At 36.9% G+C, this 23,261-nt stretch overlaps 1 protein-coding gene across 1 annotated transcript in view; it reads right to left on the minus strand.

Annotated features, from left to right (window-relative positions):
• NSRP1 (nuclear speckle splicing regulatory protein 1) overlaps nucleotides 1–20,818 on the minus strand; it is a 60,771-nt gene extending 39,953 nt beyond the window's left edge. The window contains exons 1-2 of the mRNA XM_007076085.3: nucleotides 20,734–20,818; nucleotides 19,451–19,544 (exon numbers count right to left, since the gene is read on the minus strand). Coding sequence (XP_007076147.1) covers nucleotides 19,451–19,544; nucleotides 20,734–20,753 — 114 coding nt within the window. The 5' untranslated portion in view covers nucleotides 20,754–20,818. The remainder of the gene's footprint in view (nucleotides 1–19,450; nucleotides 19,545–20,733) is intronic.
• Nucleotides 20,819–23,261: the final 2,443 nt, after the last annotated feature.

Below are 23,261 nucleotides of genomic sequence, written 5' to 3' on the forward strand. Positions count from 1 at the left end.
ATCTGTCAAACCACATTCAACACCCAGACCAAAACACACCTAGGATTTAGCATCATTTATTTGATTTTTGTGTGTGTGTTTTAAATTTTTTAATTTTAATATTTTTTTGATTTTAATTTTTTTAATTTTAATTTTTCTGCCTCATTAATTCCTTTTCTCCCTTCAAAATGACAAAACGAGGGGCGCCTGGGTGGCGCAGTCGGTTAATGTCCGACTTCAGCCAGGTCACGATCTCGCGGTCTGTGAGTTCGGGCCCCGCGTCGGGCTCTGGGCTGATGGCTCGGAGCCTGGAGCCTGTTTCCGATTCTATGTCTCCCTCTCTCTCTGCCCCTCCCCCGTTCATGCTCTGTCTCTCTCTGTCCCAAAAATAAATTAAAAAAAAAAACGTTGAAAAAAAAATGACAAAACGAAGGAATTCACCCCAAAAGAAAGAGCACGATGAAATAACAGCCAGGGATTTAACCAACACAGATACAAGCAAGATGTCTGAACCAAAATTTAGAATCACGATATAGTAAGCATACTAGCTGGAGTCGAAAATAGATTAGAATCCCTTTCTGCAGAGATAAGAGAAGTAAAAAACAGCCAAAATGAAATTAAAAATGCTATAACTGAGCTGCAATCACGGATGGATGCAGCAGCGGCAAGGATGGATGAAGCAGAACAGAGAATCAGCAATATAGAGGACAAACATAGAGAATAGTGAAGCAGAAAAAAAGAGGGAGATGAAGGCAAAAGAGCACGATTTAAGAATTAGAGAAATCAGTGACTCATTAAAAGGAACAACATCAGAATCATAGGGGTCCCAGAAGAGGGAGAAATAGGGGTAAGAAGGGTTATGTGAGCAAATCATAGCAGAAAGCTTTCCCAACCTGGGGAAAGACACAGACATCAAAATCCAGGAAGCACAGAGGACGCCCATTAGATTCAACAAAAACCAACCATCAACAAGGCATATATCATAGTCAAATTCACAAAATACTCAGGCAAGGAGAGAATCAGGAAAGCAGCATGGGGGGGCGGGGGGGGAAGTCCCTAACCTACAAGGAAGACAGATCAGGTTTGCAGCAGACCTATCCACAGAAACTTGGCAGGCCAGAAAGGAGTGGCAGGATATATTCAGTGTGCTGAATCAGAAAAATATGCAGCCAAGAATTCTTTATCCAGCAAAGCTGTCATTCCAAACAGAAGGAGAGATATAAAATATCCCAGACAAACAAAAATTAAAGGAGTTTGCGACCACTAAACCAGCCCTGGAAGAAATTTTAAGGGGGGGGGGGGACTCTCTGAGGGGAGAAAAGATGGTGGGGGAAATACATATATATATAAATACCAAAAGCAACAAAGATTAGAAAGGACAAGAGAACACCACCAGAAACTCCAACTCTACAAGCATCATAATGGCAATAAATTTATATCTTTCAGTACTCACTCTAAACGTCAATGAACTCAATGCTCCAATCAAAAGATATAGGGTAACAGAATGGGTAAGAAAGCAAGATTCATTTATATGCTGTTTACAAGAGACCCACTTTAAAACAAAAAGAAATTTTTTTTACATTTTATTTATTTTTGAGAGAGAAAGAGAGAGACAGAGCACGAGCGGGGGAGGGGCAGAGAGAGGGAGACACAGAATCCGAAGTAGGCTCCAGGCTCAGAGCTATCAGCACAGAGCCCAATGCAGGGCTTGAACCCACAAACCATGAGATCATGATCTGAGATGAAGTCAGCTGCTTAACAGACTGAGCCACCCAGGCGCCCCACAAGAGACCCACTTTAAACCTAAAGACACCTTCAGATTGAAAATAAGGGGATGGAGAACCATCTATCATGCCAATGGTCAATAAAAGAAAGCCGGAGTAGCCATACTTATATCAGACAATCTAGACTTTAAAATAAAGACTGTATCAAGAGATGCAGAAGGGCATTATATCATAATCAAGGGGTCTATCCTCCAAGAAGACCTAACAATTGTAAACATTTATGCACCAAATGTGGAAGCACCCCAATATATAAATCAATTAATCACAAACATAAAGAAATTCTTCGATGGTAATACCATAATAGTAGGAGACTTCAACACCACACTCACAGCAATGGACAGATCATCTAATCAAAAAATCAACAATGAAACAATGGGTTTGAATGACACACTGGACCAGATGGACTTAATAGATATATTCAGAACATTTCATCCTAAAGCAGCAGAATATACATTCTTCTCCAGTGCACATGGAACCTTCTCCAGAATAGACCATACACTGGGACACAAATCAGCCCTAAGTAAGTACAAAAAGATTGAGATCATACCATGCATACTTTCAGACCACAACGCTATGAAACTCGAAATCAACCACAAGAAAAAATTTGGAAAGGTAACAAATACTTGGAGACGGAAGAACATCCTACTAAAGAATGAATGGGCTAACCAAGAAGTTAAAGAAGAAATTAAAAAGTATATGGAAGTCAATGAAAATGATAACACCACAACCCAAAACCTCTGGGATTCAGCAAAGGCCATCATAAGAGGAAAGTATATAGCAATCCAGGCCTTCCTAAAGAAGGAAGAAAGATCTGATACACAACCTAACCTTATGACTTAAGGAGCTGGAAAAAGAACAGCAAATAAAACCAAAAACTAGCAGAGGACAGGAATTAACAAAGATTAGAGCAGAAATTAATGCTATTGAAACCAAAAAAAACAGAACAGATCAATGAAACCAGGAGCTGGTTCTTTGAAAGAATTAACAAAATTGATAAACCACTAGCCAGTTTGATCAAGAAGAAAAAGGAAAGGACCCAAATAAATAAAATCAAGAATGAAAGAGGAGAGATCACAACTGACACAGCAGAAATAAAAACAACAATAAAACAAGAGTACAGGCCAGATGGCTTTCCAGGGGAATTCTACAAAACATTTAAGGAAGAGTTAACACCGATTCTCTTGAAGCTGTTCCAAAAAATAGAAAAGGAAAGAAAACTTCCAAACCTTTCTATGAAGCCAGCATTACCTTGATTCCAAAACCAGACAAAGACCCCACTAAAAAGGAGAACTACAGACCAATTTCCCTGATGAACATGGATGCAAAAATCCTCAGCAAGATATTAGCCAGCCAGATCCAACAATACATTAAAAAAATTATTCACCACAACCAAGTGGGATTTATACCTGGGATGCAGGGCTGGTTCAATATCCGTAAAACAATTAACGTGATTCATCACATCAATAAAAGAAAGGACAAGGACCATATGATCCTCTCAATAGATACAGAGAAAGCATTTGACAAAATACAGCATCCTTTCTTAATAAAAACCCTCAAGAAACTAGGGATAGAAGGGGCATATCTTGGGATTATAGAAGCCATATATGAACGACCAACACTAATATCATCCTCAATGGGGAAAAACTGAGAGCTTTCCCCCTAAGGTCAGGAACAAGATAGGGATGTCCACGGTCGCCACCGTTATTCAACATAGTATTGGAAGTCTTAGCCTCTGCAATCAGACAACACAAAGAAATAAAAGGCATCCAAATCGGCCAGGAGGAGGTCAAACTTTCACTCTTTGCAGATGACATGATATTCTATATGGAAAACCCAAAAGATTCCACCAAAAAACTGCTAGAATTGATTCATGAAATCAGCAAAGTTGCAAGATACAAAATCAATGCACAGAAATCGGTTGCATTCCTATATACCAACAATGAAGTGACAGAGAAATCAAGGAATCGATCCCATTTACAGTTGTACAAAAAATCATAAAATACTTAGGAATGTATCTAACCAAAGAGGTGAAAAATCTATACGCTGAAAACTATAGAAAGCTTATGAAAGAAATTGAAGAAGACACAAAAAAATGGAAAAAGACTCCATGCTCCTGGATAGGAAGAACAGATATTGTTAAAATGCCGATACTACCCAAAGCAATCTACATATTCAATGCAATCCCTATCAAGATAACACCAGCATTCTTCACAGAGCTAGAACAAATAATCCTAAAATTTGTATGGAACAAGAAAAGACCCCGAATAGCCAAAGCAATCTTGAAAAAGAAAACCAAAGCGGGAGGCATCACAATCCCAGACTTCAAGCTATACTACAAAGCTGTAACCATCAAGACAGTATGGTACTGGCACAAGAACAGACACTCAGATCAATGGAACAGAACAGAGAACCCAGAAATAGACCCACAAACATATGGCCAACTAATCTTTGACAAAGCAGGAAAGAATATCCAATGGAATAAAGACAGGCTCTTCAGCAAGTGGTGCTGGGACAACTGGACAGCGACATGCAGAAGAATGAACCTGGACCACTTTCTTAAACCATACACAAAAATAAACTCAAAATGGACGAAAGACCTAAATATAAGACAGGAAGCCATCAAAATTCTCGAGGAGAAAGCAGGCAAAAACCTCTTTGATTTTGGCCGCACCAACTTCTTACTCAACATGTCTCCAGAAGGGAGGGAAACAAAAGCAAAAATGAACTATTGGGACCTCATCAAAATAAGGAGCTTCTGCACAACAAAGGAAACAATCAGCAAAACTAAAAGGCAATCGACAGAATGGGAGAAGATATTTGCAAACGACGTATCAGATAAAGGGTTAGTATCCAGAATCTATAAAGAACTTATCAAACTCAACACCCAAAACACAAATAATCCAGTGAAGAAATGGGCAAAAGACATGAATAGACACTTCTCCAAAGACATCCAGATGGCCAACCGACACATGAAAACATGCTCCACATCACTCATCATCAGGGAAATCCAAATCAAAACCACAATGAGATACCACCTTACACCTGTCAGAATGGCTCACATTAACAACTCAGGCAACAACAGATGTTGGCGAGGATGTGGAGAAAAGGATCTCTTTTGCATTGTTGGTGGCAGTGCAAGCTGGTGCAGCCACTCTGGAAAACGGTATGGAGGTGCCTCAAAAAACTAAAAATAGAACTACCCTACGACCCAGCAATTGCACTACTAGGCATTTATCCATGGGATACAGGCGTGCTGTTTCGAAGGGACACATGCACCCTCATGTTTATAGCAGCACTATCAACAATAGCCAAAGTACGGAAAGAGCCCAAATGTCCATCAGTGGATGAATGGATAAAGAAGATGTGGTATATATTTACAATGGAGTATTACTCAGCAATCAAAAAGAATGAAATCTTGCCATTTGCAACTACGTGGATGGAACTGGAGGGTATTATGCTAAGTGAAATTAGTCAGTCAGAGAAAGACAAAAATCATGACTTCACTCATATGAGGACTTTAAGAGACAAAACAGATGAACATAAGGGAAGGGACACAAAAATAATATAAAAATAGGGAGGGGGACAAAACAGAAGAGACTCATAAATATGGAGAACAAACTGAGGGTTACTGGAGGGGTTGTGGGAAGGGGGATGGGCTAAATGGGTAAGGGGCACTAAGGAATCTACTCCTGAAATCATTGTTGTACTATATGTTAACTAATGTGGATGTAAATTTTAAAAAATAAAATAAAAAAAAAAAAAACTAAAAAAAAAGAAGCCAAATGTCTAATGAAAATAGTCTTGAATTTACAGACCTCATGAAAGGATCTTGGGGGTCACTGGAACTTCCATATTACAACTTAAAAAGTTTTGGGGCATCTGGGTGGCTCAGTTAAGTGTCCAACTTCAGCTCAGGTCATGATCTCACGCTTCATGGGTTCAAGCCCCACATCACGCTCTGTGCTAACAGCTCAGAGCCTGGAGCCTGCTTCGGATTCTGTGTCTCCCTCACTCTCTGCCGTTCCCCCCCTCATGCTCTGTCTTTGTCTCTCTCAAAAATAAACTTAGGGGTGCCTGGGTGGCTCAGACGGTTAAGCTTCCAACTTTGGCTCAGGTCATGATCTCACGGTTCATGAGGTTGAGCCCCATGTCGGGCTCTGTGCTGACAGCTCAGAGCCTGCTTCGGATTCTGGGTCTCTTTCTCTCTCTGCTCCTCCCCCACTAGCACCTTGTTTCTCTCAAAATAAACATTAACAAAATAATAAATAAATAAACTTAAAAAATTAAAAAAGAAAGTTCTGGAGAGTGGTGATGATTGCACAACGTGAATGTACCTAATGTCACACCTAAAAATGGTTAAATGGTAAATTTTATGTTATGTATATTTTTCCACAATAAAAAAATAGCAAATAAAATCCAGCTGCACATATAAAAGAATAGAAGACTAAGCAGGGTTTATTCTAGTATTTAAATAGTTTCACTTTTTAGAAAAATTATCAATATAATTCACCATAGTAACAGATGTCAAAAAAATGTGATAAAACTCAATCCAAATGCCTAATAAAATTTTTTAGCAAATCTAGATTATTGGTCAACTTCCACTAATTTAGCCTGTGTTAACAAACAACATTAAAATCTCAAGCCTTACAACATAAACGTCTATCTGTTGCTCATGATGTGTGTCCACTGTAGATGGTTTGTAGGTCCATACTGTCTTCATTTCAGGCTGAAGGCAGTCCCTATCTACAACATGCTGTTCCTATGGCAGGGCAGGAAAGCAATGGCTCAATCACAAGATGGCTTTGAAAGCTTCTGCTCAGATATAGCTTATCAGTTTCACTCACATTCCAGTGGTTAAAGCAAGATTCATGGATAAGCTTAGTATCAAGGCAGAAAATATATACCAGGAGAAGCATCTGATAGGAGAACTCTCTAGAGATGGACCCAGTAGACAGGATTACCCAATAATTATAAATAAGAAGATTTGGGAATGAATAATCTACAACAGAGGGCAACTCCTCTAACTTGAAAAAGGGTATTTAACATAAACCTAGAGCAAAAACAACTATTGCTATATATCAGCAATAGATGCTTGGAAAATGTATCAATAAATTTTAAAAATCCCAATCAAGCATATGCACTATGAAATCAAGTGACTACATGATCTTAGGCAAGTTAAACTCTCTTTGCCTGCTTCCTCAACTGTAAAATGAAGATGACAACACCCTATTTCAATGATTCTACAACATATTTTTTCATATTTTAATGTATCAGAAATTGATGATGTCTTAAAAATAACAGCTGTCACCCAGAAGGCAATAATGCTGTGCCAAATGAAAGCTTTCTACTGACACTTTCTGGTAACATCAAGAAAGCATCACTAACAAAGCATCTTAGATTTAACAAAATACGGTAATATTTAGTGTTATTGTGATGACTGTATAAATTTATTCATATAAAACAGAACAATGGCTAACAAATAGCAAGTGCTCAATAAATACTACTTTTTCTTATTCTTTGTACTACTGCATATCAAACCAGATTATAATGCTGAAGTAACTGAAGTAAAACTGCATTACAGAACATCATTAGAGAAAGAAATTAATGGAAGAGAACAGTCTAGAGAACAGACCCACATATGTATGGGAATTTAATATATAATAAATGAGTCATTTTACATCATTGGGAAAGGCACAGAACAGTATTTCTAAGTCCTGTTATACTCAATACCCTTTTATAGGGCCCTTTATCTATACTGAAATGAAACACACATAACTCTCTACATGTAATTTTTAAAAACTATATACATATTTCTTCTTTCTTGTGCAGTTTTGGATACACATATATACATCCATAAAGAACTATACAGAATAAAGGGAAGTAACTTATAATGGAAAAACATAAACTATTTCAAAATGTAAATGCATAAGCACATCAGAAGACAGTAGTTATCAAAATCTTCTACTATGTAGACTCACTGTAATCACTATTAATGCTACAGATACAAATGCTGACTGCAGAACTGGTGACTCAAATACCCCAAGTGACACTGGTGACAAGTGACCTGATTTTCTTAAATGGGGAACTCTCTGTAAAGTTTTTTTTTGTAAAGTTTTAAACAAAATAAGATATAATCTTCCCTCAATCTACAAAATGGTCAAATTAGGGGAAATGTTAGCATACACTACACCGTGCAAAATCAATACTTTTTAAGAAGTATTTAAATTTTTATTTTATTAAAATTTATTTGATAAAAATAAAATGTACAAAACATATTTTGTGTTTATGTGTAAAAAGAACTTAGGTCTAGGCTCATAAAATTATAGTTTTTCATCTATATAAATGTTCAGAGGGATTTAACCTATATGGATGGGGGTCATGAAATGCAGAGTATCTATCTTGCCTGGTCTACATCAAAAACAGATGGGTGGGGGGGAGGAAAAATAAGATAAAAAGAGAGAGGGAGACAAACCATAAGAAACTCAAATACAGACAACAAACTGAGGGTTGCTGGAGGGCTGAGGGGTGATGGGCATTAAGGAAGGTACCTGTTGGGAGGAGCACTGGGTGTTACATGTAAGTGATGAATCACTGAATTCTACTCCTGAAATCATTATTACACTATTTGTTAACTAACTTGGATTAAAAAAAAAAAATGGTGTAATACTTTCAATACTACAATAAGCAAAAGCCACTCCAAAAATTTCTTAATGCCCCTCTGGAAGTAGTAACACTTCCACTAAAACCCCTGGAATAGACTCGTCAAAAAAAAAATTCTGGGGGCACCTGGCTGGCTCAGTCAGTTAAGCATCCAACTTCAGCTCAGGTCATGATCTCATGGCTGATGGGTTCGAGCCCCACGTTCAGGCTCTATACTGACAGCTCAGAGCCTGGAGTCTGCTTCGGATTCTGTCTCCTCTCTCTGCCCCTCCCCTGCTTGCACTCTGTCTCTCTCTCTCTCAAAAATAAACGTTAAAACAAATTTTTTTTTAAATATTCTGGACAACTGGATACCCACTTTGTTGAAAATTAATAGCCCCATCTCCTCAAAATATTCCTAAATCACCAGAAGGCAGAGTTGTGTAATCTCACATGGTAAAAACCATGTCTCAACATAACTTCTATTTGTGTTCCTTTTCCAATTAGTAAACAAGATGCACTCTTTGAAGTCTATCTGATCTCTGCCAGTCCCCTGACTAACCCTTTTTCTATTGCTTCTGAAATCCATTGTCTCAAAGTTTTAAAATTCCACTATAGGGGCGCCTGGGTGGCTCAGTCGGTTGAGCGTCCAACTTCGGCTTAGGTCATGATCTCAAGGTTTGTGGGTTTGATCCCCACATCGGGTTCTGTGCTGCCAGCTCAGAGCCTGGAGCCTATTTCGGATTATGTGTCTCCCCCTCTCTCTGCCCCTCCCTCACTCGCGCTCTGCCTCTCTCTGTCTCAAAAGTAAATAAACATTAAAAAAAAATTTTAATACCACTATAAACAAACTACTTCTCATAGGGAGTACATTACAATGTTAAAAGCATGGACTTTGGAATCAGGCAGATCTTCTGGATTCAAAATCTAACTATTACCAAAGGACTCTGTGTGTGATATATGCCAATTTACTTCCTTGACACCTTAACGTCCGTAGCTGTATAATCTTTTTCCTTCAGATTCTTCCCTTCCAGCCTAAACATCCATAATTCACCTCTATCCTAAGAAAACCACAAAAAGGAAAATTCCACCAACTCTATTATTCCTTCAAGTTATCATCTCCATTTCTTCTCTCTTCTCTGTAAAATTCTTTGAAAATAAGATCAAATTAAATCAAATGAGTTAACGGTCAGATAATAAAACAATAAAAGGGATAGAGAGGAGACTGCAGAGCTAACATATTGAGGACTGAAACACCACCATTAAAGCTAATAAATAAAAAGAGCAAAAAACATATAACTGAAAAAAAAGATATAACTGAAATACTGACAAAGGTTTAAGATAATAATGGTTAATGCAGAGAAAAAGACAAAAATCAAGTAATTTCCCCAAATATCTATTTAACTCTCTCATCCTACCTGGCTTTACATTTTCTTAGTCCTTGACACCTTCTTTATTATTATTATTATTTTTTTTTTTATTTTAGAGAGAGTGCACAAGTGAGGGAGGGGTAGGAGAAAGAGAAAGAAAGAGACAGAGAGAGACAAAAGAGAAAGAGAGAGAGAATCCCAAGCAGGCTCTATGCTCAGCATGGAGCCCAACACGGGGCTTGATCCCACGACCCTGGAATCATGACCTGAGTTGAAATCAAAAGTCAGAAGCTCAGTCTTTGACATCTTCTAAATTAACATGTAATTTACTTATCTGTTAGGTTAACTATTTATCACCTCTGTTCCTCCCACTAAAATGTAAGTTCCACAAGGGCCATGGCTTTGTTTCACTGGCACAGAACAGGAATCACTAAAGATTTATTGAGTGAAATAATGAATAAATACACAAAGATATGAAAGGCAAAGATAATCTTCCAAAAAGATAACCTAGCAAGTGAATCAGAAAAAATACTCTGATACAATGACAGTAAATTTCTGTGAAATGAAGAAAAAAATAGATATTTAGGTAAAAAACAACAATGCGTTCATTCCAGGAAAAAATTCAAAATGATTTGCATGACAACACACTGAACTTAAAGAAATAAAGAAAATACTAATTGTCCAAGCCAATGAAAAAGTAAGTCATCTTGGAGATTTACAAAAAAAATAAAACACAGTATTGTACTTCCTCACAAGAACATTCAATACCAGGGAAAATAACTAACATCAACAGGATTTTGAAATAATTTATTATTCGTTAGAAATACTACACACATTCAAGTAGATATTAGGTGACAAAAGCAATAAGCAATCATTCCTTAATAATTAAGAACTTAGGAAACAATGCCCTTATGAGCACATACCGAAAAAGTACTCAACAATGAAATTAAGTCAAAGACCTCAGAAATGGAAATCACTGGTAAAAAGATCAGTGCAGTGCCCCAAATCAAAGTAAACAATAAATCAAATATTCTAGGAATACAAGGATGGTTTAACTTCAAAAAATTAATATAAACTCATATTAATAGATGTTAAAAAGATTAAAATTTAATATTCATTTATGATAAAAATTCTTAGTAAACTAGAAACAGTACCAAAAGCCAACAGCCCAAACATCAGATTTAATTATAAAACTTTATAAGCAACTCTCATTAAAGAAACATTAAAGAATGTTTCTATCAGTTTCTGTTTATCACCATATATAGTTTCCAGAGAATGCAATAACACGCACACACATGACACAGAGAAATAATAAATATCAGATAAAAGAACTAAAGACACAAAGAAACTCAAAAAAGATGGGTGTGACCTTAAGTGAGGAAATTTTCAAATTGTACTAAAGGATATATAAAATACCTGAACAAATAAATGAAAAGACTAAAATATTAAAATATCAATTCTCTTCTATAGTACCTATAAATCCAATACAAGTCCAATCAAAATTTCTAGTTTTTTCAATGTGTACCTTGAAAGTGACACTAAAATTCACTTAGATGACCTAAGGCAATTTTAAAGAATAAAACAGGGCAGGGCAGTGGAAAAGACCTAAAGAGAACAGCAAGAAAATGCATAGCTTTGCAGGTAAAAAATAAGATGCTGGTCTTAATTCTAAAAGCAAGGAGAAGTCAATACTGATTTTAAAACCAAGAAGATGACTTTGTCTGAAGTGTTCGAAAATGCATTGGAGAAGCTTAAAAGATAACCTGGAGAGTCACAGTCACTGAAAATGACAGAGTATGGACCAACAAAACTCTTTAACACTGGCAAAAATGTCAGAATCAGTTTTTTTTCCGAACTCTGGAAATTAACCAAAGGCTTACAGGAGCTCAGGGAGCATTTATTCAAGAATAGCTGAATTTCACTAAGAACTTTGTGGTGTTTTAACTTTCCCTATTTCCATCATCCCCTCCCTAGTGCCATGGTAGCCTAAAACAACAGCCCACAATCATGGCAGAAACCAGCAGTCTGGCAGCCACTAGAGGAGGCAGAATGGGGTTAGAGCTCCTTCAAAACCCCTATTCCAGAGAATTATTATTGGACCTGTCTGGTGGTTCCCTGAAGACACCACTCAGTAGGCAGTCTTTATTTGACGTGACAGAGTGCCAAAGTAAAACAGCCTCTTCCCTGGGGGTCTCTGTCAAAAACAATCAAAGACAACTGCTGAACTTCAGGGCTGCCTGCGGCAGTGCGCAGTGCGTTAACAGTTGGGGTAAATAATAGGCTAACCAAAAAGCTTAAAAAGAAACGTTGAGAAATAGGATGTTCAATAGGGGGATTTGAAAGTTCCAGCATATTCCTGGGGATCATGAAGCCCACATACGTACAAAGACATTTGTGCCTGATCAGGAAAAACCTGAGAAGGTCCTAAACTCTCACAACTGACCCTGAGACTGCACAAGCAAGAAGTGAAGGCTAAGGCAAAGTTGTAAAATGCCTAGTGGTATACTATACACCTGCCCAGCATGCATATAGAGCCTCCTGGCAGACTAGAGACTTAGTTACAAGTATTTAAAGAAAGGTCAGGGGCACCAGGGTGGCTCAGTCCGACTGAGCATCCTATTTGGCTTAGGTCATGATCTTGTGGTTCGTGAGTTCGAGCCCCACGTCTCTGTGCTGAGAGCTCAGAGCCTGAAGCCTGCTTTGGAATCTGCGACTCCCTCTCTCTCTGCCCCTCTCCTGCTCAAGCTCTGTCTCTCTCTGTCTCTCAATAAATAAATAAATATTTTAAAAAATTAAAAAAAAAAAAAAAGAAAGCTCTGTCAAATCATTAGCTAACCACCAAGCTAACCAAGCAGAGACTTCAGTGGCCACACACACACACACACAAATATAAACTTTAAAAATTAGTTCAGAAAAGTCTCTGTGTAAAAGACAAAAACAACAAAAAACAACAAAAAATCCTAATAAACCTTGGGAAGAAGAAAGGCTCTGGTTTCCAGAGTTGCCATATTATATTATCTTAAACTTTCAGTTCCGAACCAAAAATTGAGACATGCAAAGAAACGAGAAAAGTATGATCCATACACAGAATGATTTAAAATAAAGAAAACCATGTCTAAATAACCAAAGTATGAGAACAATGTGTCATCACATAGAGAGTATCAATAAAGTGACAGAAATTATAAAAGAAACCAAAACTCTGGAGTTGAAAAATAAAATAATGCTTATACATTATATTTCAAACCAAAAAACATTTTTAAAAAATAAGTTCCCCATGTGCCAATGTAAGTAAATTTGGCTAAAAATGCACAGATTTAAACAGAGATTCACAAATCAACTTTACATATCTTCAAGGACTCATGATTATACATCATTTCCTTCCTAAAAAAACCCCAAAAACTCCTACTTTATCTCATCTTCATAATCTGGGTTCTCTCAGCTACTTCTCTAATATTTCCATCCTACTGGGAGATAAAATAAGAATAGAATTCTCAGGGCACCTGACTGGTTCAGTCCATAGAGCATGACTCTTGATCTCAGGGTCATGAGTTCAAGCCCCACACTGTGCACAGAGCTTACTTAAAAAATAAGAATAGAATTCTCTTGTCATCTCTCCCACTCCTAACAGAATTCTATCATTTCATTTAGTGCTGTCCTTTTCTCCCCTCTTACATTTTGTTTCTGTTTCACTCCTGGACAGCAAATCAGGGGATGCATTTTTAGCAAAACTGCACAATAACTTTAAATTCCTCACTGCCTATACTGCTGGTAGATACATTCAGTATCATAAATTTACCAGGAATTCATTTTAATAGCATGAGAAAAGTGTAAAAAATTCTTAGTTACCATTAAAATAACCTAAATTTCCTGCCATTTCCATACATCATACACTTTGTCATGTGTATATAAAACTGTCATTTTAACTGTACCAAACAATATCCAGAGGAATAGAAAATCATATAAGTGATTAAAAAAAAAAAAACTGAAAATTTATTGGTTCAGATAGATTAGTATTTTAACTTTTTCTTACCATCAGCAAGCCAAACAGGCTTCCAACTAAGAACAGCTTTTCATTAGGAAAAACAGAACTATGAAGACTACTTTTCAAGACAATGTTTTTAAAAGATTAGAATTAGGGGCACCTGTGTGGCTCCATTGGTTAAGCATCCAACTCTTGATTTGGCTCAGGTCATTATCTCATGGTTCCTGAGTTCGATCCCCATGTCAGGCTCCACGATAACAGTGTGGAGACTGCTTGGGATTCTCTGTCTCTCTCTCTCTCTCTCAAAATAAATAAAATAATTAAAAAAAAAATAAATGCAGTTAAATTTAAATAAATAAATAAATGATCAGAATTAAAGTGGAGAAAGATCAAGCAATAATGAAAGTGTACTATGTAACCCCGTTACTTGCTAATGTTTCTAACTTCAACAATATACAATTATTGTTATCTTTTTCTTAAGTACTCATTTCCTTCTATTCTTCAAAATTACAATAATAATTTTTTAAATAAAAAAACCAGGGGTGCCTGGGTGGCTTAGTTGGTTGAGCATCTGACTTCGGCTTAGGTCATGATCTTAGTCTGTGGGTTCGAGCTCCACATCAGGCTCTGTGCTGACCTCTTGCTCACAGCCGGAGCCTGCTTCAGATTCGGCGTCTCCTTCTCTCTCTGCCCCTCCCCCGCTCACACTTTGTCCCACTGTTTCTCAAAAATAAACAAATATAAACAAAATTTTTTTAAATAAAAAAGCCAAATCCTGTCATCCAAAATAATAGTTTTCATTTTTCTATCTATACATGGACATATAGCTTTGTACAATCATACATATTCAATTTTGTATTCTGTTTATTTCACCTTACCTCATGCTTTACGTTTATTTAAATTATTTATTTTAAAAAAATTTTTTAATGTTTTATTTATTTTTGAGACAGAGAGAGACAGAGCATGAGCAGGAGAGGGGCAGAGAGAGAGGGAGACACAGAATCCGAAGCAGGCTCCAGGCTTTGAGCTGTCAGCACAGAGCCCGACGTGGGGCTTGAACTCACAAACCACGAGATCATGACCTGAGCCAAAGTCGGACACTCAACCGACCAAGCCACCCAGGCACCCCTTAAATTATTTTTTTAATGTTTATTTATTTTTGAGAGAGACATACAATCCATATGACGAATTTCCATAAGCCATTTTAAAAATTCCGGTTTCAAGGAATATTAATGGCATGAGAACATGGCCACAGTAAGAGCTTTAATAAACTGTACAAATGCAATTTTTAAAATACATGTAACATTTATTATGTCCTAAATATTATATTAAGTACATTATATACATTATTTAACTTATCCTCTTAAAGGATAAAGATACAAAACTGCAACAACTTTCAGGTTGTATGGATACTTCTTCATGGCATTATGAATTACTGTGCAAAATAGATCTTGCAAGAATATTGTCTAGAAATAAGCATTTCAATTGCCAAGATTAAAAGGAAAAGTCACTATGCTATGCAAAATGAGCAAGCATCCATTACTGAGAAATATCTAAAAGGAAGTTCCTTGTTGAACCTGTCAGGCAACATCAATTTTGGTCAGAGACTATCTTATAAAATTTGTGAAATACTACTGGTTATCACAAGTACTCTTGAGAATAATTGTGTAGACCAGGGGTAAGTTACAACCAAATCCAGCCACCCCTCCTTTTGTAAATAAAGTTTTATTAGAATATATTTATTAGTTACGCTCATTCATTCATATATTGTCTAATGGCTGCTTTCACACTATGAAAGCAAAGTTCTGTAGTGGGCTTGCTCTACTACCTGTCTCTTTACAATATAGACAGCTAAAACATCTAAGTAAATAATTGTACTTGTAGTAAAAGTACCAGCATGGGGCACCTTGGTGGCTACTAGTTAAGCCCCTGACTCTTGATTTAGATTTCAACGCAGGTCATGATCTCACGGTTTGTGAGTTTGAGCCCCACAGTGGGCACTGAGCTAAGAACATGGAGCTTGTCCTCTCTCTACTCCTCCCCTGCTCATGGGCATGTGCATGTGCTCGCACTCTCGCTCTCTCAAAATAAATAAATAAACATTTAAAAAAATGTATCAGCATAGATATCCAGATCCTAACTTATGGAGCTCATACTCCGAGATAGTGACATGATGTATGCAAATAACTTACAACACAAGGTATGAAAAGCTAAGTGCTAAGATAAGTAGAGTGACATAAAAAGGATGAGATTGCACCCACTGTATGAAATCTTGAAGGAAGCAGCTTTTGCAATGGGTTTTGAAGGATGGCTATAATATAGACATGTAGGATGGGGAGACTTCCAATGTGAAGAAAAGCAGAGCTGTGAAAAACTACAAACATGACAGTGTACTTTGCATAGAGGAGGACAGTTAGTAAAAAATGCTAATAAGCATTTTGAAGCCAAAGCATAGGGAAGACTTCCAATGTCAGGATTAGCAGTTTAGATTTTAAATACAATCAAGTTCAAAAGCAAGGAGGTTATAAGTGAATACAACTGTGCTTTAGAAAGATCAATCTGTCAACAGTATTTCAAACGAATTTAAGGAGACAGGTGATAAGGAAACTAATTACAAAGTATTAAAATAAGTAATGAAGGTGGTGGCAATGGCACTGGAAAAAAGGATACACTGGATAAAATGGAATAAACACATTACTATAATAGCAAAACCACTCAAATACTTATGAGCAGACAGTTGCATTTGGATACAATATAAACCTCTTACTCATAAGGGGTAAAAAACTCCATCTCCCCTACCTTTGAACAAAATATTATTTCTAATTAGTTCTGATAATTTAAAACTATTTAAACAGTAATTTAAAGTGCTGGGCTACCACTTTCCAGTTTTTAAACTTACTCTGGATATAAGCACATATTAATATTGAATTCATTTACTAGGGCCCCATCTGCTGGACCTGTGGAAGGAAAAGTCTGATCTTAAATTTGGGCTCATAAATGCTTCTGCTAAATTGCTATAAATAACAATAAAAGGATGTGCATTACAGCAGCTCTTCTCCTGGTATACCAAATGCCTTCTTTAGGAAAAGAACCATAAAATTTACCTTTATATTTTATAAAGCACGAAAAACTTTATTGTTGCTTAAACTGTTGATTTTTTAAATAAGAGATTTTGTATTCAAACCTCACAAATATTTAAAAATACTTAACTAAGAAATTTATTTCTCAGTATAAGAATAAGCTGGAATTCATTAGACTGATCTTATTGGTAAGGCATACTGAAGAAAAGTTTTATATCCTGTTCATTAAGAACTAAGCTGCAGCTTGTCAGTTGGCTTCTGGCTGAGCTCTACCAATGGAAGACAAAAATGATCTATTGGCTAGAAGAAAGGGAAAAAACAAGGAATTCCACCCTGCCTTTTTCTCTACCTAAAACTGAATCTCCCTAGTGGCTTCAGCTCCTTCGGGAAGAGTCCAGTTCCCACCAGATAACCCTAGCCCTTGGCCTCCAGGACCTGTATCCTACCTGTATCCCTCCATTTATCACCACTGGCTCATCTCTGGGTTGCCTCACCATCTATTCTCTTTTTGGCTTAAGTCTTCCATTACTTATGTAACCAGTTCTCTGCATTAAAGTCCCTTTATGTAAAAGAATGGGAGGAGGCAGGGAGGGACAGAATGAAGAAAGAGCAAAATGGCTTAGCCCTAGCTTTCTCTAGCTCTAGCCTCACTGTACACCAGCCTCATTTCACAATGGAAAAGAAAGAGCAATAATATGACTATACTTTCTAGATCACTTGTGTACATCCATCCTTCTCAAATATTTTGCTTTGTATTATATGGTGTGCCAAGACGATTTATATGAAACATTAGAATAAGCATATCCATGGTAGGATGACTTAAAAAAATATTTGTGGGGCTGGGTGGCTCAGCTGGTTGAGCGACCAACTCTTGATTTTGGCTCAGGTCATGATCCAGGGTTGTGGGAGCAAGCCCCAAATCATGGAGATGGAGCCTGCTTAGGATTCTCTCTCTTCCTCTCTCTCATCCCTCCCTCCCCCCACCGCTATTTTTCAGGTTTTTTTTTCTTTCTTCTTTGAATTCTTTATTTTTTTAAGTTTATTTATTTGGGGGGGGGGGAGTGTGGAGGGAGGGGCAGAGATAGGGGAAGAGGAAGAACCCCAAGCAGGTTCCACACTGTCAGCACAGAGCCTGACAATGGCTCAAACTCAGGAACTTTGAGATCACGACCCAAGCCAAGATCAAGAGTCAGACACTTAACCAACTAAGCCACCCAGGTGCCTCCCATCCTCTAAAATTAAAACGAAAAGAAAAGAAAAGGTACATTAAAACAAACTGCAAGGGTGCTATAAATTCAATGGAGGATAGCCTTCAACAAATGCTACTGGGACAATTGGATATCCATATGCAAATAATAGTATTATTACTATTAGGACCTAGGTCCTAATAGTAGGACCCCTACCTCATACCATATACAAAAATTAACTCAAAATGGATCACAGACCTAAATTTAAGAGGTAAAACTACAACACGAGTATAAATCTTCATCACAATGGATTAAGCGGTTTATTAGGTATGACACCAAAGCAATAGAAACCTATGAAAAAAATAAATTGGACTTTCTCAAAATTGAACTTTTGTGCTTCAAAGGATCCTATCAAGAAAATGAAAAGACAAAAGAATGGGAAAAAATATTTAAATTATATCTAACAAGGGACTTGTTTATATCTAGAATATATAAAGAAATCTTGTAACTCATAAAAGGGCAATAATTCAATTTTAAAATACATAAATGATATGAATAGACATTTCTCCAAAGATGATACATGAATGGCCAACATCCCTGGCCATCAGAGAAATGCAAATCAAAATCACAATGAGATAGTTGCCTGGGGCAGAATGTAGGGAAGTAGACAGTGTCTGGAGCCAATTTCTTCAACAGAAAGAAAGCAAAAGCAAAGAAGTATCAAATATGTTCAATTACCTACCTATGTCATTATAAAATGAGTAAAAAGAGAAGCTATCTTTCTGCCAGACCAAAGGAACTATCAGACTAACTGATGCAAAGGTCTTTCAGAAATACAGAAAATGACTCAAGACATAAGCATACATTTGAGGCTGTTTCTGCTATAAGCTGTAGATTTCACAGGAAAACATAGTTTTGGCTGCTAAAATAGAAAATATTCATATTAGGTGTTATTATTGTAGAACAATCAATTGTAACTTCATGCACTACCATAATTACAAAACTGAACAACTACATTTAGCAGACAATTAATAATCACAAAAGTAGTCTTAAAAGAAACTACTTTGCTAATAAAAATTTCTAGGAAATTGGTGACATATTAATACCTCATTTTCAGGGATCTTTACACTAATAATTTTGTTACTTTAGTATTAGCTGTCTAAAACAGTTTTGTGTAACTACTTAGAAATAACTGAAAATCACAACTTCTGAAAAAAATCTTAGATTCCCATGTAACATTAGTGAAGGAAAAAAAAACCAGTGAAAAGTCTTTCTTTAAATATTCCTTTTGATGATTCTGTAAATGATAATATACTCCAGATACACTGTAATGACAAACAACTAAGGCAAGCAAAGACATCAAATTCACAAGTTCGATTTAAAAAATTCTATTTCTAATAATGCAATAGAAAAACATAGGTTCCCTTACCTCATCATCATCATCAGAATCATTCCCAAACACTGATGGTTTTTGCAAAACAGGGTGCAACTGCTGTGCTTTCTTTGGCAAAATAAGCCCATACCTGCATTTTGTTTTTGAAATAGAAATTACACCATTATATTTAAATGTTAAAAAATAATACATCCACTACTTCTTCCAGATGAAGCTACCAAGTCAAAACATATCACACAGCTTATGAACACAGAACAGGGTTTCCGCTTTCCAATGATCTCAAAGTTCTAATGTGTGTTAAGATTTTATAATTACTCTTCTAAGTAATTATTTGCTGACACGGGTCAAATTCAAATACCATTTTAATAAAAAAAGAGAAATAACTGAAGAGATCAGAAATGTTTTAGATGATGAAATAATGTTTTAGAAAGAACATGTTAGTGAAACGCTCGTTTCATGCCTACTAAAAATTTTAAAACACTCTAAATTATCCTTGTGGTCGAACAAGAAAATAGCTGTTTGTTTTTTTCCAACTGGGTACTTACATAGTTTAAAATAAGTTATTGGGTAATGTGACCCACGAAAAATTTTTAGAAGATTACAGTAACTGAGAAACTTAAGAAGTCACGGGACAAATGCCCATTATATTCTATTGCGCTCATTTGCTCTGTCTTGGAGCAGCTCAGAAAACCATCTCATCAGGTCCAACTCATTTAGTTTCTCACGCTTTGGCCTTTAAAATGCCGAAATGACGGGAAACTCCATCCAAAGTAAGAATTATACATCAAAGGTAAAACTTTCAAGAACATACAATATTTGTCTCTCTTGCGGCAACGTATACCCCAGGTCCCTATTATGCCTACCCTTTTGTGACTTCTCAGCACAACATTCCTAAAACAAGGAGGGAGGGCGGGAATCAGGACTTGAGCAGCCAAGGAGAACAAGGCCCTCTAAGGAAGCCAGGAATTGTCTCTTCTCATTGCCCCTGAAAGCATCCAACCAGGGAGAAACTCAAGCGCGGGGTAGGAAGCAAGACTGAGGGGCCTCAGACCGAGCTTTTGGAAAATAGAAAAGTCTCGCTCTCTGCCCCTCAGCCTAACTTCCTTTATTTCCTCACAAGTTTCTCCCTCAAACTTCGGACTTCCATCCTGGAAAATGTGGGGGGAGGGGAATATGTTCCTCAGGATTTCTCGCTTTTCCCCGCCTCTATCCCTGACGACAAAGCCCCTTCACTTCCAGCGCACTTTTACTCGTCGGTCAAAGACTAAGTCGCCGTGATCTTTCATTCCCAGCCTAACCCTAACTCCCGGATCACTCACTGCCTGCCCGGAATCGCCATCTTGCTCCCGTCTCCGCTGAATGTGGTCGACGGCTACGTGACGCTCACGCAGACGTCAACGTCATCACGTACACTCTCGCGCGGATCTGGGCGGCCTGAAACACTTTTAGCGGCTGAATCCCTCTCTTGAGCTGCTTCCGTCTTGCAAGGGCCCGAGTCCTACGGCCTTTGGCTTTGTTTGGAAACCAACTGGCTGCCTGGACGTTTTGGGAAGAAAGGAATTGACAAAATTCTAGGCCAGCAATTCCCAAAGTGTGGTCCCAGGAACATCACCAGGAATTTGTTAAAATGCAAATTATCTGGCGGTTTCCCAGACTTACTGCATTTGAAACTCCCGGATGGGGCCCAGCAATCTGAATTTTACAGAGCCCTGCAGGTAGCTTTGATAGTCAAGTTTGAAAAACACTGCCGTAAAGCTATCGACTTTTTTTTTTTTTTTCCACCGAGGCTTCAGTGTGAGTATACCTGGCTCAGGGTAACTTGGCAACTGAAAATCTGTATGTTAATATAGGACCCATGCTCATAGACGAAATTATTAATAACAGCATCGTGGTAATACTGGATATAGGAATCAAAATTATATGTTATATATATATATTTTGTTTTGTTTTGGTTTTAAATTCTAGTCGCTTTTCATCTGTTCATCCACCAGCTCTTGACCTGTTCAAAACTAGTTTTCTAGCAGCCAAAGAGATCTTTTCAGTTACTGACAAAAGGATGTTAAAATCTCCAACTGTAATTGTGGATTTGTTTATTTCTCCTTTTAATTCTGTCAGTTTTTGTTTCACCGATTTTGAAATCCTATTATTTAGGTATTTAAACATTCAGGATTGTTAGGTCCTCTTGCATTGACCATGATACCATTAAGAAATGACCCTGTCTTTTTTTCTCTTTATGTACTTTATCTGATTTTAATATAGACAGTTTTTATTGTTAGCATAGTTTATCTTTTTCCATCCTTCTAACCTATTTTAATCTACTTGTGTCTTTATATTAAAAGTGGATCTCATGTTGATAGTATATACAATAAAACCTTTGTGAGTATAATTCATTCTGGAAACATGCTTTTAATCCAAAGCATATGTATATGAAAGTGAATTTCCCCATAAGAAATAATGGAAACTCAGACGATTTGTTCCATAACCCAAAATACTCATATAAAAATGATTATAATACTGTAATAAAATACAAAATAATATAAAATATAAAGAAAAATAAATTAACCCGCACTTAACCTTTGAAAACCTTTGTGGCTGGTGTGAGGGAGACAAGAGAGAGAGGAGGGTTATTGTGTAGGACAGCTTTCACTACCACTAACGGGGTCACTGCTGTCTGTTGGCTCAATGGAATCTTCTGCATGGGGGCCATTGTATATGCTCACAGGGATGTTGACTACAGTACAATATTAATAAACTTGTCATATACTGTATTTTATTTGTATATTATTATTTTTAATTTGTATCCAAGTTAGCATATAGTACAATAATGATTTCAGGAGTAGATTCCAGTGATTCATCCCCTATCACACTCAGTGCTCATCCTATTAAGTGTCTTCCTTAATGCCCCTTACCCATTTTGCTCATCCTCCCACCCACAACCCCTCCAGCAACCCTCAGTTTGTTCTCTGTATTTAAGAGTCTCTTATGTTTCCCCCCTCCCTGTTTTTATATTATTTTTGCTTCCATTTCCTTATGTTCATCTGTTTTGTATCTTAAATTCCTCATAAGAATGAAGTCATATAATATTTGTCTTTCTCTGACTAATTGCACTTAGCACAGTACCCTCTAGTTCCATCCACAGAGTTGCAAATGGCAAGATTTCATTCTTTTTTGATTGCTGAGTAATATTCCATTGTGTGTGTGTATATATATATACATATATATGTATATATATTCCATGTGTGTGTATATATATACACACACATATATACATATACACACATAGATTACATATACATGTATATATGTATATATATGTATATATGTGTATGTACATATGTACATATGTATATATGTAATCTATATATGTATTATACACATCTTTATCCATTCATCTTTCGATGGACATTTGGGCTCTTTCCATAATTTGGCTATTGATAATACTGCTATGGATATTGGGGTACATGTTCCCCTTCAAATCTGTATTTTTGTATCCTTTGGGTATACCTAGTAGTACAATTGCTGGGTCATAGAGTAGTTCTATTTTTAACTTTTAAGGAATCTCCATACTACCATTTTTCAGAGTGGCTATACCAGTTTGCATTCCCATATACTGTTTTTAATGTAACTGGGCAATAAAGCAGCAGAGGAAAAGGTCTATATCTGTAGGCAGCCTGACCTAGAATGAATCAAAGCATTCCTAAGCTTACTCTTGTATGGAAAAGCAAAAGACTGTCCATAGGTGCTTTGAAGTGACAAAAAATACACTAGTGCCAGTTATGGGCACTTCCAAAGTTCAGAAAAATCACTGATTTCTGCCAAACACCATGGTCTGAGACTGAGCATCTGA

This window comes from Panthera tigris, chromosome E1, assembly GCF_018350195.1.
Source record: "Panthera tigris isolate Pti1 chromosome E1, P.tigris_Pti1_mat1.1, whole genome shotgun sequence".
In the NCBI taxonomy this organism is placed as follows: domain Eukaryota; kingdom Metazoa; phylum Chordata; class Mammalia; order Carnivora; family Felidae; genus Panthera; species Panthera tigris.